Source organism: Myotis lucifugus, unplaced genomic scaffold (assembly GCF_000147115.1).
Source record: "Myotis lucifugus unplaced genomic scaffold, Myoluc2.0 scaffold_408, whole genome shotgun sequence".
Classification (NCBI taxonomy): domain Eukaryota; kingdom Metazoa; phylum Chordata; class Mammalia; order Chiroptera; family Vespertilionidae; genus Myotis; species Myotis lucifugus.
In genome coordinates, this window is record NW_005871456.1 from 504,713 (window position 1) to 519,322 (window position 14,610).

At 48.7% G+C, this 14,610-nt stretch overlaps 1 protein-coding gene and 1 long non-coding RNA gene across 8 annotated transcripts in view; one reads left to right on the forward strand and one right to left on the reverse strand.

Annotated features, from left to right (window-relative positions):
* On the forward strand, positions 1-4,506 carry LOC102443040. Its single transcript, XR_330587.3, has 2 exons — positions 1-55; positions 3,586-4,506. It is a non-coding gene; the product is annotated as an uncharacterized LOC102443040 (long non-coding RNA).
* The window catches only part of NKTR (natural killer cell triggering receptor), a 37,901-nt gene continuing 27,700 nt past the window's right edge, over positions 4,410-14,610 (reverse strand). For 4 of the 7 annotated variants that reach the window (XM_014467637.2, XM_014467639.2, XM_023743690.1 and 1 more), the window contains 5 exons: positions 10,337-10,432; positions 9,520-9,576; positions 9,171-9,200; positions 8,895-8,999; positions 4,410-7,205 (listed from right to left, as the gene is read on the reverse strand). In XM_014467637.2, the coding sequence (XP_014323123.1) occupies positions 7,118-7,205; positions 8,895-8,999; positions 9,171-9,200; positions 9,520-9,576; positions 10,337-10,432 (376 nt within the window). In that variant the 3' untranslated portion in view covers positions 4,410-7,117. The remainder of the gene's footprint in view (positions 7,206-8,894; positions 9,000-9,170; positions 9,201-9,519; positions 9,577-10,336; positions 10,433-14,610) is intronic. The other 3 variants (XM_014467640.2, XM_006102301.2, XM_014467641.2) reach the window with 3 other exon arrangements.

Consider the following 14,610-nt stretch of genomic DNA (forward strand, 5'->3'; position numbering starts at 1 on the left):
GCAGGAGATCACAGCCACCCGGACCACAGCTGAAGGAGCGATCCAAGCCTCTCAGGTGACTGGCCCCGGACCAGGAGGAGAGACAAGGAGTGGGTCCAGAGGCCCAAGGCCCACGGTGCCCCCAGCCCCGCGGCCTCCTCGCTCAGTCTCTGCTGGGGAGAGGCAGCCAGGCCTGCGGAATGCTGCTCTGGCATGGACACCAGTGGGGGCAGGGGGCTGGCTGTGCTGGCAGGAAGCGACAGAGGAACGCTGCCAGGCCGAGCAGGCAGCAGAGTGAGGACCACAGGGCTCTGGGCTTGGCAGGGCCGCCATTGTGGAGAGGGGGCCTCTGTGGGTCTCTCATGTGGCCACGTCATCATTCAGATGCACCACCCCCACCGCACCCCAAGTTGACTGCAGCCCACATTTGGTCACCCTCCCATGCCCCCTCCTGACAGTCCCACTCAATCCCCCTGCCCCTCCCCACACACATGCACCTGTGCTTACACACCATCCCATGCCCAGCTGCAGCAGTATCCCCGAGTATGCCATCTTACTCATGGGTGGGCAGGGACTCTAGGGCCTGTGCAGAGTGACTTGGTTCTGGATGCCAGGGGAAAATGGAGCAGAGGCCAGATCCCAGGCAGACACCATCCTGTGGTCCGATGGTTGGTCCTTCAAGATTGTATGGGCCTCCCCTAAGACCAAAATGGGGAGGTCCTTGAGTAGGGCATCTCAAAGCCAGAGAGAAAGCACCTCAGGGGCAAAGATGGGGTGACCAAAAAGTGCCAAGAGAAAGGGGAGGAATGCACACAGCCGGATGGAGGGGTGGGAGAGACCCTGGTGGAAAAAGAGATGGGAAGAGAGAAAGGGGCATGGATGGGGACACGCCTCCAGAGGCAGCCACTGCAGACATTTTGCACTTCTGTAGCCCTGGTAGGTACATAACAACTGGCTTAGCTCCCAGAGGTCTTGGGCGAAGGCCAGGCCACAGCAGCTTACATGCCACACCAGCCCACCACCGCAGGGCTGCCTCTGCCTCTCCATCCCCACCCACTTCTCATCTGACTCAGTGGATCCTGGCACCATCCTGGGAGGTAGCAAGGAATCCTGTAGTCTCTGGTTAGATAAGGACAGCCAGGCCCAGCATCAGGAGCCGGGAAAGGAGGCCAGGCAAGGTGGCCTCCCCCACGGCTGGGAGGAGCCTGGCAGAGAGGACTTCAGGGACACTCCTGGGCCCACTTCCCAGTCATGGCTTGGCAAGCCAGCATGACCAAGGTAGGGCTGCTGGCCCCCTTGGGATTGGCCTATGTTGCAGCAGTCAAGCCAAAGGAGGGGCTAGAGGTGGGAGGAGGAGGGGGGTGAAGGGGGGGGTGTCGGTCTCCACGAAGACCCTAGCAGTTCCCCTTGCTTCTTTGGCCTCCAACCTATCTGGGGGAGCCCCAGGCAGAGCCTGAGCTCTATGAGAGGCTGTTGGCACTTGGGTCACAAGAGAACTGGAAGGAAGGGGCTGTTTGAATAGCTTAGCCTGGGCTCCAGTGGAGCTGCTCAGAGCCGAGGCCAGCATGCTGAGGGAGTGCACATCAGCTGGAGCAGAGGGAGGGGAAGGGCACTCCAGGCAGAGGGAGCATCTGCAAGGGCCAGGAGTCAGGCCTTTGATGCCATGGAGTCCAAATTCTTGTCTGGTGGGAGCGCCCAGCCAGATGGAGACAGCAGCGTTGCCCTCTGCGCCTTGGCAAGGGCCATGCCATGGGAGCTTCACTCCAGGCTTGGTCAAGCCAGGCTTTCTGGAGAGGGTCGGAGGGACTGGGTTAGTGGGGAGGGGATCCTGGGCCAGGATGGCATGCCCCAGCGGGAAGCCAGGAGCTGGTGGGGATGAGGGCAGAGCTTGAGGAGCCTGAGGCACTTGAAGCTGGGTGCTGGGGAGGTCAGCAGCTGTGCCCCTGCCTCTTGAGATCAGCTCACGGGTTTTTTCACAACTCCCCTTAGCATCCAGCCCCAAGCTTCTCTCTCATGTTAGGGAGGAAGAACAGACCCAAACAAGCAGCTCCTAGGCTCAGAGAAGCCAGACTCACCCCTATCTAACTAAACCTGGAAAGACCAGGATGGTGTGTGTGTGTGTGTGCGCGCGCGCGTGTGTGTGTGCAGGCTCAGCCTCCCTGGTACCGTGGAGCTGTGAAAGTGCTGTAGCTGAGATGGGGAGGAGGGAGAGCAGAGTGGCTATTTGGGCTGGCACTTCAGTCCCAGGTCATCCAGGGCCTCCTGCAACTAAAATCTACCACCAGGCCAGATTCCCTAAGCAAAGGTCTCACTGGCCTCAATGCCTCTGGCTGAATTTGCTTTTATTTTGAAGATATAAAGGACCCCTCTGAGCAACCACTCTGTGGCACAGTCCTTAAGGGTTCTGGCCCAGAGCCAGACTGCCTGGGTTCAAGTTCTGCCTCTTCCTAAAGTTGGGTAACTAGATCAATTGCTTGGCTTTTACAATTCAGCTCCTCCCTCCGAAGAACTGGGATATTAAGGCCTCCTCCCTCCTGGAACTGGTGAGGATTAAATGCTTAGAACCAAGCACACAGCCACGTAGTTCAGGGAAGCTGGCCCATGGGCTTGCCTCCAGGAGGGTAGGAGGTCCACAGGTTCACGTGGAGGGCCAGGCTCAATCATTAATGAGAGGCCTGGGGTCCCTTGACCCATCAGGGTGGGAGAGGATCCTGGATGCAGCTAGGGAGGCCTGGAATGCCAAGGCCATGACGTCTGTGCTGCTGAGGGAATGCAACCTGCTGGTTTGAATTAGGTCCCCACCCTCCAGCAGATGTATCCTATTAATGCCAAACTCAGTGGAGGCAGAACATAAGCCACACCTCTCCAATCCCACACCCAGAGATCTATGCACCCCCACCCTGCAGGGCCCTGGGTCAGCTGGGATTTCCCTGCCACCCCACCACCCCACTGGAGCTATTGGATTTGATTCACACGGAGACAGGGACCAGGGAGCGTTGCCTCTTTCTACTGAAACCTTTGAGAACAGACCACCCCAGCCCCCTGCCCTTTGTGCAGCTGCTTGCCTCCTCTGTCCTGGGGCAAGCAGGTTGTCACTCAGGGCACCGGGCTCCTGCGCAGCAGCCTCTACAGCGGTTCTCAACCTGTGGGTCACGACCCCTTTGGGGGTCGAACGACCCTTTCACAGAGGTCACCTAAGACCATTGGAAAACATATATAATTACATATTGTTTTTGTGATTAATCACTATGCTTTAATTATGTTCAATTTGTAACAATGAAAATACATCCTGCATAACAGTAGCAAAATTACAGTTATGAAGTAGCAACGAAAATAATTTTATGGTTGGGGGTCACCACAACATGAGGAACTGTATTAAAGGGTCGCGGCATTAGGAAGGTTGAGAACCACTGCTATATAGCATCAAAGAACTCCCTCCCCAGCTCCTTCCATCACAAGTTCCTCAGGGGACTCCAGCTCTGCCTTCACTACAGGCAGCAGCAGCAGCAGAGTAGATGCCCTCTCCCAGGCCCCTCACCTGGTTGCAGAGACTAACGCGCAGGCTTCTCACTCCACACTGACTGGAGCCTCCTTTCCCTTCCACAGTGACGTCTGGCCATTGTTCATGGTCGCCTGAGAGGGGCATTTCCTTGGATTATCTTACCTCCTGTTCAAAGCCCAGCTGATTCAGAATAGTCAAGACCAAAGCCCTTGACATTTCCCCCAAGACTGCCCAGCTGATGAAGGTGGTCACTATCAGAAGGGGGATGAAGACACCAGGCTCAGTAGCAAATGAGACCCCGCAGGAGCCTCACTTGGGAATTTTCCACAGCGACTTGCACATTTTCTTTACATTCTAAAGCAACACATCCAGGCTGGACTACTGTCAGGAACTGCCTGACTTGGGGGTCCTCCTTTTACTGAATTTTGAAAATGGAATCTCTACAAGCCTTACTGTGAGGTTATGTTGTATTCACTAAGCAAATACAAACTCTGGAGTGCCGAGGAGGCAAAAGTTAATTGTACTTGCCCTGCGAATCCCCCTGTGGCTGCTATAAATACCCCGTGTTTCCTCCAGGAGAGCGTGCCATGTGCCTGCTGGTGAACCACAGGAGGGAGGTGTGGAGGCTGGATAGGTGGGTTAGCAGCACCGTGCAGATGGAACGGTCACGTTCCTTCCTCAGCAAAGACATCTGCGTGCAGGTCACAGCTGGGTGACAGCAGCACAGCCTGGAGGAGCTCGGAGTCAGCAGGGAAGGGGACGTCTCTGCCTGAAGCTCTCGGGCTGCGCCTCCTGCCCCATCACTAATGCTCAGCTACAAGATGAAGGCGCCTCGGAGCTGGGTCAGCAAAGACGCGAGCTTTCCTGTTCCACTTCAGAAAGACTAGCTGAAGTGTGGGGCGTAAAGAAAGATGAAACAGACTCCGCCTTAGACTAAGTATATATTTTAATTTCTACAAGGTCCCCCTTTCAAGTCTTGGGGAATTTAAACGAAGTGTATACAAATTACACATTGCTGATATGTACAAAATTATTTTCTAGTTTTTAAACAATACCAGCCATATCATGTTTCATTTGCAGTAAACAGGACATTACAAAAACAGTCCAACAATGCATTTTCTATTAAGCACAATACACAACATAATTCAATTTTATTTATAAAATAACTTAAAATACAGAATAATCCCCTTAGGAAGAAAAACTGTCTCTGTAGTTCATTCAGTAAACACATAAGCTGAAGGCTGCAGCCGAGGGCTGTTCTTTTCAATGGAGAAAACAAATGAGGCTTCCAGGGCCCACCTTTTCAGGATAAAACTCCACCCGCAGCCCCAGTGGGTGAAGTTACTGCCTGTGGTAGGCAGAATTCTCCAGTGCCCCCTCCACCCCCATATCCATGCCCAATCCAGGACCGTGTGAATAGGGGACCGCTCCTGTGATGATATGTTCTATGACCTTAAAATAGGGAGACTAGCTCGGTAGGCTGGATCTAGTCACATGAACCTTAAATCAGAGGAGGAAGGCGGAGAGATCTGAAGCAGGAGGGCTCGATGGCCACCACTGGTTTGAACATGGAGGGGAGCACATGGGAAGGAACTGGACCAGCCTTAGGAGCCGAGAGGCCCCGACAGAAACGGAATACTGCTAACCCCCTGAATGAACACGGAAGCAGCTTCCCTAGAGCCTCCATAGGGGAATGCTGCCCTGCTGGCCCTTGGTTTCAGCCTGTGACACCCTGAGCAGAGAACCCAGCCATACCACGCCAGATTGCGAGCTACAGAACTGGGAGCTAACAAACAGGTATTGTTTTAAGCTGCAAGTTTGGGGTAATTATTTACAAAGCAATAGAAAACCAACACACTGCCCAAGGGTAACTTTTCTTAACATAATTAGATTTGGCAGTTTTTGTTTGGGTTCTAAATGCAGTTATTTTCCCCACTGAGTATCATTAAAGCAATATTCTCCATTGTAGGCAACTTTTGAAAACCCCTCATGTGAATCACACAATGTTTTGTATTCACTAGCAAGAACATTTGACTTAAGTCCTGTTTTCTAATGTACTCTTATCTATCAACTTGGCAAACTACTGACCCCTTAACCCTGTTAATGAACCTTTTATGGGTAATGGTTTGAATACATCCAAGATCATCCTTCCACCCTTCAAGGGTTGTCCAATCCCTCCAACGAAGGGCTCTTTCCCCCATCCCAAGTACACCAGGCAAGGCCCGGGGCAGGATGGCACCGAGTTCTACGTCAGACATCCCATATGCATTTCTTCTGCATAACTGGACTAAACTGGCACTAAGGTGATTAAGTACACTTGTGGAAAAACTCCAACCAGATAAAACAAAAAATCACACCGGTTTTTACAGGTCAAGTCATTTTTGGAGGAACCACCCCAAACTGAACGTGTAATTTGTGCAGTCCGTACACCTCTTTCCCTGTCTGTTGTCCTGGGTTTAGTCATGTCACCAAGGCTTCACTGAGTCAGCGTGGCCACAGCGGAAACAGGAAAACCACTTAGAACCGTCCAACTACTGCTGTGTCTCTTACTTGAAAGACTTAGGAGCCCCGCACATGTGCGGGATGGAGGCAGGTAGATGTTGGTGGTACTTTTGAAGTCCATTCTTCAGTCCACCCTTCCAGAGGCACACACGTCAGCCAAGGAGACAGTGGCCACACAACCCCTTTTGCCAATCCTGCCTGGCCCAGGAGACCCCCAGCCCACATCATGGCCTGAGAGGACCCCTCCAAATATTCAGTGAATATAGCTGAGAAGGAACCGTGTTTGGTGCCAGTGAATAAAAAAAATTTTTTTTAAATTTCTCTCTTAAGAGATTGTAACGTATAGTATAGAAGAACAACGCCTAAAGAGGCACCAAAAGGTACCAAGCACCAAAGGGTGAAGTGGAGTAGAATGGTTTTCACAGTCTAAACTTCTGAGAGTGCTTATTAGAAAGCACATGAAGCATGAGGTGCTCAGCCGGTGCACGTACTATAGTTAAGGCTGATTCATTCTCAGCCTCGCCTGCCAACATGAAGTAATACAGATAGCGGGCTGTGTAATGACCACTTTCCTGATCCTCTGAGACAACACAGAAGGAATGAATCAAGAGCCCCAAAGCCACTACCTCATGCTCCTGGCTACCATCAGTATCAATCTAGGTGGCTTGATTTTAAGAGCACATATGTGTTAGACTCTGTAACTGGTATATAAACATTTGGCCACCTTTAATAGTTCTCCACAGGTCTGTGCTTGGCAGCAAATACTGAACCTGAACAATGGGCAAAAAAACTCTACATTCTAAGGAACACCGAAGATGGGAGAGAAAACATCTATCTAAAATAATATTGCAAATTATACTAAAATTTCATGGTTTCTTGATTCAAGAAAATGAAATTCACTTCCATAGTTGGCTACTGTACGTAAAATGTGGCATAAAAATATTTTTAGGAGACATATCTGTATTTTAAATTCTGCACACAAATAAATGAACAAGTAACAATTAAGAAGTGCCTATTTTTGAAATTCAGTTCTAATATTGAAATAGAACAACAGACTGCCATTAAGTTTCTTAAACTTTTAAGTTACCAGATATTTACAAATAAGATATAATTCATATCAAAAAGGGGACATTTTCAACTATATCTGCTGCTTTCACTGGGACTCCGGTGATGAGAGTAACTTCGGTCACTTTCACTGTCAGAGCCATAGGATCTACAGCTCCTGTATAACAAAACAAACACACAAACACCTTTAGCTGTCAATCCGCTGAATTCCTCACCTGAGGATATTTTCCATTGATTTTTAGAGAGAGTGGAAGGGAGGGGGAGAGACAGAAACATGATGTGAGAGAGACACATCGATTGGTTGCCTCCTGCATGTACCCTGACTAGAGCCAGGGATGGAGCCTGCAACTGAGATACGTGCCCTTGGCTGAAGTTGAACCCTTGACCCTTCAGTCTGTGGGCCAATGCTCTAACGACTGAGCAAAACTGGCTACTAGGGATGTAGCTTCTTATTTACAAGAGTGGATTGAAGGTGCTGATGTGGTGACACTGGACTTTTCAGAGATGTTTTAAATGACAGATAGTAATATCAAGGTTAAGATAAAATGTTTTAAATGACAGACAGTAATATCAAGGTTAAGATAAAATAAAGAAACATTACATCTTGGAAAATTCCTTGAAATCCACTCATGCAAATGAGCAGAGTAATTTTCCATGCTACCCAAATGATCATCAATATTTCATCAGACTGAGGAAGTGAGGGGTATGGAAAGCAAAATGGTGCCCAGTGAGGGGTGAGGGTTGGGGCATGGACAGGAGCATTATGATCGTGCGTCAAGAGGACATGGTCACCATCCAGTTAGTTTGAAAGATATTCACTGGGAGCCAGTCACTTTGCTAGATACCAGGAACACACACACACAAAAGTAGACCAAGTACCGTTCCCGGGGCTCAAGGATAGTACAGAAGAGTGGCAAGACAAATGACATACACAGGGGTGGGGGTGGCTTATCTCAGGTCAGCAGTCAGGGAGGACTTCCCAGGGGCAGTAGGCTGCAGTGGAGACCTGCAGGCTAAGTGGGGATTGGCCATTTCAAGAGGTAGGACGGGAGATAGTGGCGTGGGGGTCTCTAGGAAGAAGCAAAGGTTTCCAGCACATTAAAGGGGGAGACAGAAAAGCCTGGGCTGAAGGTGTGGGTGGAGAGGCCTGAGGTGCAATGCTAGGACCTGGACGTGTGCCGGAGGGCAGTGTGGATGGAGCCCTTGAAGAGTTTCAAACAAGGAAGTGTCCAGATTACACATAGCATGATATTCTACAAGGATCACCGATTGTCCCTGCAGTGGGTGGGGGAAGGGTATGACCGAAAGTCCCCAGGAAAGGGATATTACAAAAAGTCACCGTAACAACTTGCAGCGTTAGGCAAAATGTTACATAAAACATAATATTTATAAATATAATATATAAGAAACACATTTTCCCCCAAATAAATGACAAGATACAAACCTCAATTCTGCTGTTAAAGCAAATAATTGTGACATTTTATTATACATTTATTTTTAAAAATTGACAAACTGGCTTTGCTGTTTCTAGCAACAAGCCCCATTTTAAAAAGTGGGCCATGCTTTGGGTGGACTTCTCTCTTTACTCCTTCCAAGAGAAATGTTTGTCTAAGGAAGACGTGAATATTTAAAAATCCATTTGAGAGTCAACATTAACAATAACTAACAAACATTCCCTGGCAACTCTTAATACAAAGGCCACATTTAGTAGCTGCCTGTGGGTTGCTGAAATTCAAGAGGAGGAAAAGGATTTCTGTCCTAAGAAGATTATGCTTTCTCTCCTAAGTCTACCGCCTCGCACACCCAGTGCCCACAGGGACGTGTAGTGTTCTGGGGAGGGACCCACCTGGACCGCCTGTTGTAGCTTCTGCCTCGGTGGTAACTGTCGCTCCTCTGGCTGCGGCTGCGACTGCGACTCCTGCTGTAGTAGCTATCGTAAGTGTAGGACCTGCTTTAACAGCAACAACAAGCACTAAGGTTTCCTACTCAAGCACTCATATTCCCACTTATTTTTAGGAGCTTCAGGCTGTTTTCTTAGAACATGGGCACTATTTGATGGTGTGAGGCACATGTGCATAACAAGTACTGAAAACATTTAACAAATTCCCCAAATCAGACTTACCATATTAAACAGAAAAATGTTAATTCTTTTCTGCATTGAAAAATATCACAAAATTAACACTGAGTTAGTTGGATTGAATCTGGTGGGTATCAGGCAATTATATTCAATAAACACCTGCCATTACAATTTGACATCAATTGTCCCTTTTGACACTAGAGTACAATGGGCCAACAGAAAAAAACTGTCAAAGAGACCTCATTTCATTTAGAAAAGGTATGATTTCATGAGACAAATATGTGTGTTTAAGTTTCTCAATAAAATGCAACACATTTTAAAGGGAATTAAGGGTTTTATAAAACAAGGCCTCTCAATTCTGCCCCGCAGGTGGCTGCCCAGTCCCCGTGCATACCTGGACCGGCTGTGGGGATCATATGAGGTGCTCCTGGACCTGCTCCTGCTGGACGTCCTAGTAGTAATCACAGGAGGGACTGTCATCTTAGGGGTCAGGACAAGCTACATCAAAACTCTAGACACTTATTTGCCCATCAAGAAGAAAATCCAGCAGCTATACTGATTCTGTCTTTATCTCAAAAGCATGTTGGATGTTTTAAAAAGCATGTTGGGTTTCATAAGAAAGATTAAGTTTCTGCTCTTCTGCACCTAAAGAAAGTCACTTTGACCTGGGGTGGTAAACACACAATACAGCACACAGATGATGCACTGAAGAACTGTATACTTGTAACTTGCATAATTTTATTAACCACTGTCACCTCAATAAATTCAATAAAAAAAAAGAAAGTCAGTGGGGAGGCTCTATCTGGGTGGGGGAGGAAGATCTGCCCAGGGAGGACACTTATACGTAAAATGAAGCTGCAGCCGTGGGAAATACCCGAGAGGCCTCCTTTCTCCTTCTGGTTCCCCCTTTAAAACTCCTCCTATCCCAATCTCTCACCCAACTCAAGAGGTGACTGCAGATGTGGTTAAGGAAGATGTACTGTGAGTCGGGAGGAGGAGAAGGTAGAGGTCACAGGGCCTCTTTAAAATATTTCTACTGCTTCCCTTTCCTCATTCTGGGAAGATCCCAGCCTGAGAACGGCCAGTAAGAATCTGACTGCCCTTTTAAAGAAAGAACTAGATGAGGAAAAAGCTGGACTGGCCTTCAGCAATGACAGGCCTTGAGAAGCAGACGGGATGGAGACCATACAGGAGGGCGGGTTCCCGCTCACCTATGACTTTTGTAACTGCGGGAGGAACTGCTCCGGCTTCTTGTGCGGCCTCTGCTGTACCATCCTCTGCTCCGACTTCTAGAGTAGCTTCTCGATCTACAACGAAGAGTGGAAAACTGTAATCATAGCAACTCCCCATGCTGTTAAACTTAATTACTTAGAGGGCAGGAAGGGGAAAGCAGTCAGAGGGAAGGTCGTTGGGAAGATCTCTCAGGCACTCCTCACAGTGGGTATGGCAGTGACAGCTAACAAGGGTTTAAAGTGCACTGAATGAAATAAAGAAAAGCCAGGAAAGGCTGGTACAGGTATGTCTATAGGAGCCCTATTAGTAATACTGGAAGAGGAAACAATCCAATCTTTATCAATGGTAGAACGGGTTAAAAAAATTAACGCACAGATTTATACTGAAATGTTCTAAAGCAGAAAAATGAATTAACTACAGCCTTGTGTATCAACTGAGCTATCTCTCTGGAACATAATGTTGAGTGAAAAGGCAAATGTAGAACATCCTATCTAATAATAGACAAACATGATAATTAACCATACCTCCAACACACTTCCCATTGGCTAATCAGGGAGATATGCAAATTAACTGCGAACCAAGATGGCGGCCGGCAGCCAGGCAGCTGAAGCGAACAGGAGGCTTGCTTGCTCCAGTGATGGAGGAAGCCAAGGTTCCCCGCCTGCCGCTGCCGGCCTCTGAGCTGCACTCTAAGAAACAATGTTGCAATTATAGAAGCTAAACAAACCCCAGAAACCTGCTTTCAGCCAGCCGGGCCTCAGAGCTGGAGTTGCAACAGTGTTTCAATTATATAAGCCAAACAAACCCAGATACCTGGCTTTCAGCAGCCGAGGTCTCAGAGCTGGAGCCGAGCCTCAGAGCTAAAGACGGCTCTCAGTTCCAGTGACAGCCATAGAAGGTAAATAAATCCCAGAATAAAAAAGAAAAAAAAAGAAAAAAAGGAGAGGTTGGGAGCTTCAGTCGCCCGCCAGCCTGAAAACGGCCCTCAGCCCCTCAACCAGACTGGCCAGGCACCCCAGTGGGGACCCTCACCCTGACGGGGGTGTGACCAGTTGCAAACAGCCATCATCCCCTCATCCAGGCTGGCCAGGCACCCAAGCGGGACCCCCACCCTGATCCGGGACACCCTTCAGGGCAAACCAGCCGGCCCTCACCCGTGCACCAGGCCTCTATCCTATATAGTAAAAGGGTAATATACAAACTGACCCTAACAGCAGAAGGACTGGAAATGACTGGTCACTATGACACACACTGACCACCAGGGAGCAGACGCTCAATGCAGGAGCTGCCCTCTGGTGGTCAGGGCGCTCTCACATGGGAGGAGCTCTATTCAGCCACAAGCCAGGAGGATGGCTGCCAGTACAGCGGTGGTGGTGGGAGCCTCTCCTGCCTCCTCAGCAGCGCTAAGGATGTCTGACTGCAGTTTAGGCCTGCTCCCCGCTGGCAAGTGGACACCCCCCGAGGGCTGCCGGGCTGCCAGAGGGATGTCTGATTGCCATCTTAGCCCAATCCCCCGGGGAGCGGGCCTAAGCCAGCAGGTGGTCATCCCCTGAGGGGTCCCAGACTGCGAGAGGGCACAGGCCAGGCTAAGGGACCCCCTCCTCCCTCCCGAGTGCACAAATTTTTGTGCACCAGGCCTCTAGTATATAATAAAAGGCTAATATGCAAATCGATGGAATGGTGGAACGACTGGTTGCTATGACGCGCACTGACCATCAGGGGGCAGATGCTCAACGCAGGAGCTGCTCCCTGGTGGTCAGTGCGCTCCCACAGGGGGAGTGCTGCTCAGCCAGAAGCCCTGAGCTGGGCTCACGGCTGGCGAGCACAATGGTGGTGGCAAGAGCCTCCCCCGCCTCCGCAGCAGCGCTAAGGATGTCCGACTGCTGGTTTAAGCCGTCAGTTGGACATCCTCTGAGGGCTCCCAAACTGCGAGAGGGTGCAGGCCAGGCTGAGGGACCTCCGCTGTGTGCACGAATTTTGTGCACTGGGCCTCTAGTTACTTATATAACCAATAATTAAACTCTAATTTTTTAACCTTAAGAACTATAGTCATGTTAATCTTTGTATATTTGCCTGATTACTTTAAGAGTTCTCAAAAGTGGAATTGTTAGGTAGAAGAGGATATATATATCCTCCTATATAATAAGAGGCTAATATGCAAATCTACCAAACGGTGGAACGACTGGTTTCTATGATGTGCACTAACCACCAGGGGGCAGACGCTCAACGCAGGAGCTGCCCCCTAGTGGTCAGTGTGCTCCCACAGGGGGAGCACCACTCAGCCAGAAGCCAGGCTCATGGTTGGCAAGCGCAGCAGCGGTGGTGGGAGCCCCGCTTAGCGCAGGGAGCGGGCCTAAGCTGGCAGTCGGACATCCTCCAAGGAGTCCCGAATTGTGAGAGGGCGCAGGCCGGGCTGAGGGACACCCCCCCAGTGCATGAATGTTGTGTACTGGGCCTCTAGTGTGTGTGTGGATATGTATGTGTATGTATGTGTGTGTGTGTGTGTGTGTGTGTGTGTGTGTGTGTGTGTATAGACTAAGGATAGAAACATTTGTGGTAAAACTATAAAGAAAAGGATAGAAACATTTATGGTAAAACTATAAAGAAAAGCAATAAAACTCAAAGGGAAGTGAGAATAATGTTTAACTCTAGGAGAAAAGAGAGAAAGTAGGGTAGCATGGGTAGGGCTACATCAGGGATGTCAAAGTTCTATACTAGTATTTTAAGTTAGATGACATTTTTTATTACTTCTTATACCTTAATCACTTATTTTATTTGTATATCTATTTAATATTTAATAAAACAAATAAAAACTCAAGTAATGCAATCCTACCCCTCTGCACTCACTTGGCCCCCTGCCCTTCTCCCCAGTTCATACATGTTACTCAGGATCAGGACAATAGCCCTAGTGTAGGCTACTTATGTAATGTAGTACCTCACAGGTTTCATGCAGTTTTGAACACATTATGTCCTAATAAGATTCTGGTCATTTACCCAGCAAGCACTTATAAAGCAGACTCTGTGAGGGACTGGAATATGAGTAGGGAGCAGTCTCTGGATTAGCAGACATTTAGTCCATCCAAAATGTCCATCTGGCTGACACCAAATGGTCCCTGATATTTGGTCCTGTCAAAAACATCCATGTTTAGAAAACATCCCTGGGTTCAAAGAGCTCATGTTTATTTCTATATATATTTTTAATCCTCACCTGAAGATACGTTTACTGGTTTTAGAGAGAGGAAGAAAGAGGGAGGGGGAGGGGGAGAGGGAAGGAGTGAGTGAAACATGGATGTGAGAAACACCACCTTTCGGTGTACAGGACAATGCTCCAACCAACTGAGCTACACCAGCCAGGGCTATTTATATTTTTTATTTAATACATAAAAAATACTATCATGTTTTAGTGGTCCAATAACTGTGGGGTAGCTGTACTGCCAACAACAACACCCCTTCCCACCCACCGCCCTTGGGGTTAGGCAGATCAGAAGATATGGACCAACTGTGTCCACGGATGCTTTGGATAGGACCAAGATGTTCTGCAAGCATTCCCTGACTTTAACGAGTTCACAGCCTAGTAGGGGCATCAGGCCTAGGTGGGTAACCAAAACAGAGAGGCAGAGTTCAGCTATCTCAGTCTACTACCCTTAGCTGAACAGCTTAGAGCAATTTCCTTAGCTTCTCTATGCCTCACTTCATTTATAAAATAAAATACCACCCACCTCAAAGGTACTAAATGGGAGTGGCCAGCATCACCAACAGCTCAGAGCTATCAGAGTGTAAATGGGAAGGCAGATGTTGAGCAGACAGGAGGCTGGAGTAGCTAAACAGGCAGCTGCACCAGGGGGTGGGCCTAAGCTGGCAGGTGGACATCCCCCGAGGGGTCCTGGACTGCGAGAGGGCGCAGGCTGAGCTGAGGGGACACCTGGCCCCCCCCCCAAGTGCACGAATTTTTGTGCACTGGGCCTCTAGTAAAAAATAATACTGAATGTCAATTGTACTTGGAAAAAAAAATATATATATATATATAAAAATATAATATAATACACACACACACACACACACACACACACACACTAGATGCTCATCTTGAGCAGGCAACTTTGTCTCTCTGGTCCTCATCTCTCATGTATGTGAAGTGGAGGGTTAGATAGATAATCTCTAAATCCTTTCCATCCTGTAAATTCAGGATTCACCACCGACAGGTGAGAGAGCAGCTTCACACCTTTAAAGATTAACAACTTGCCACCTAGCA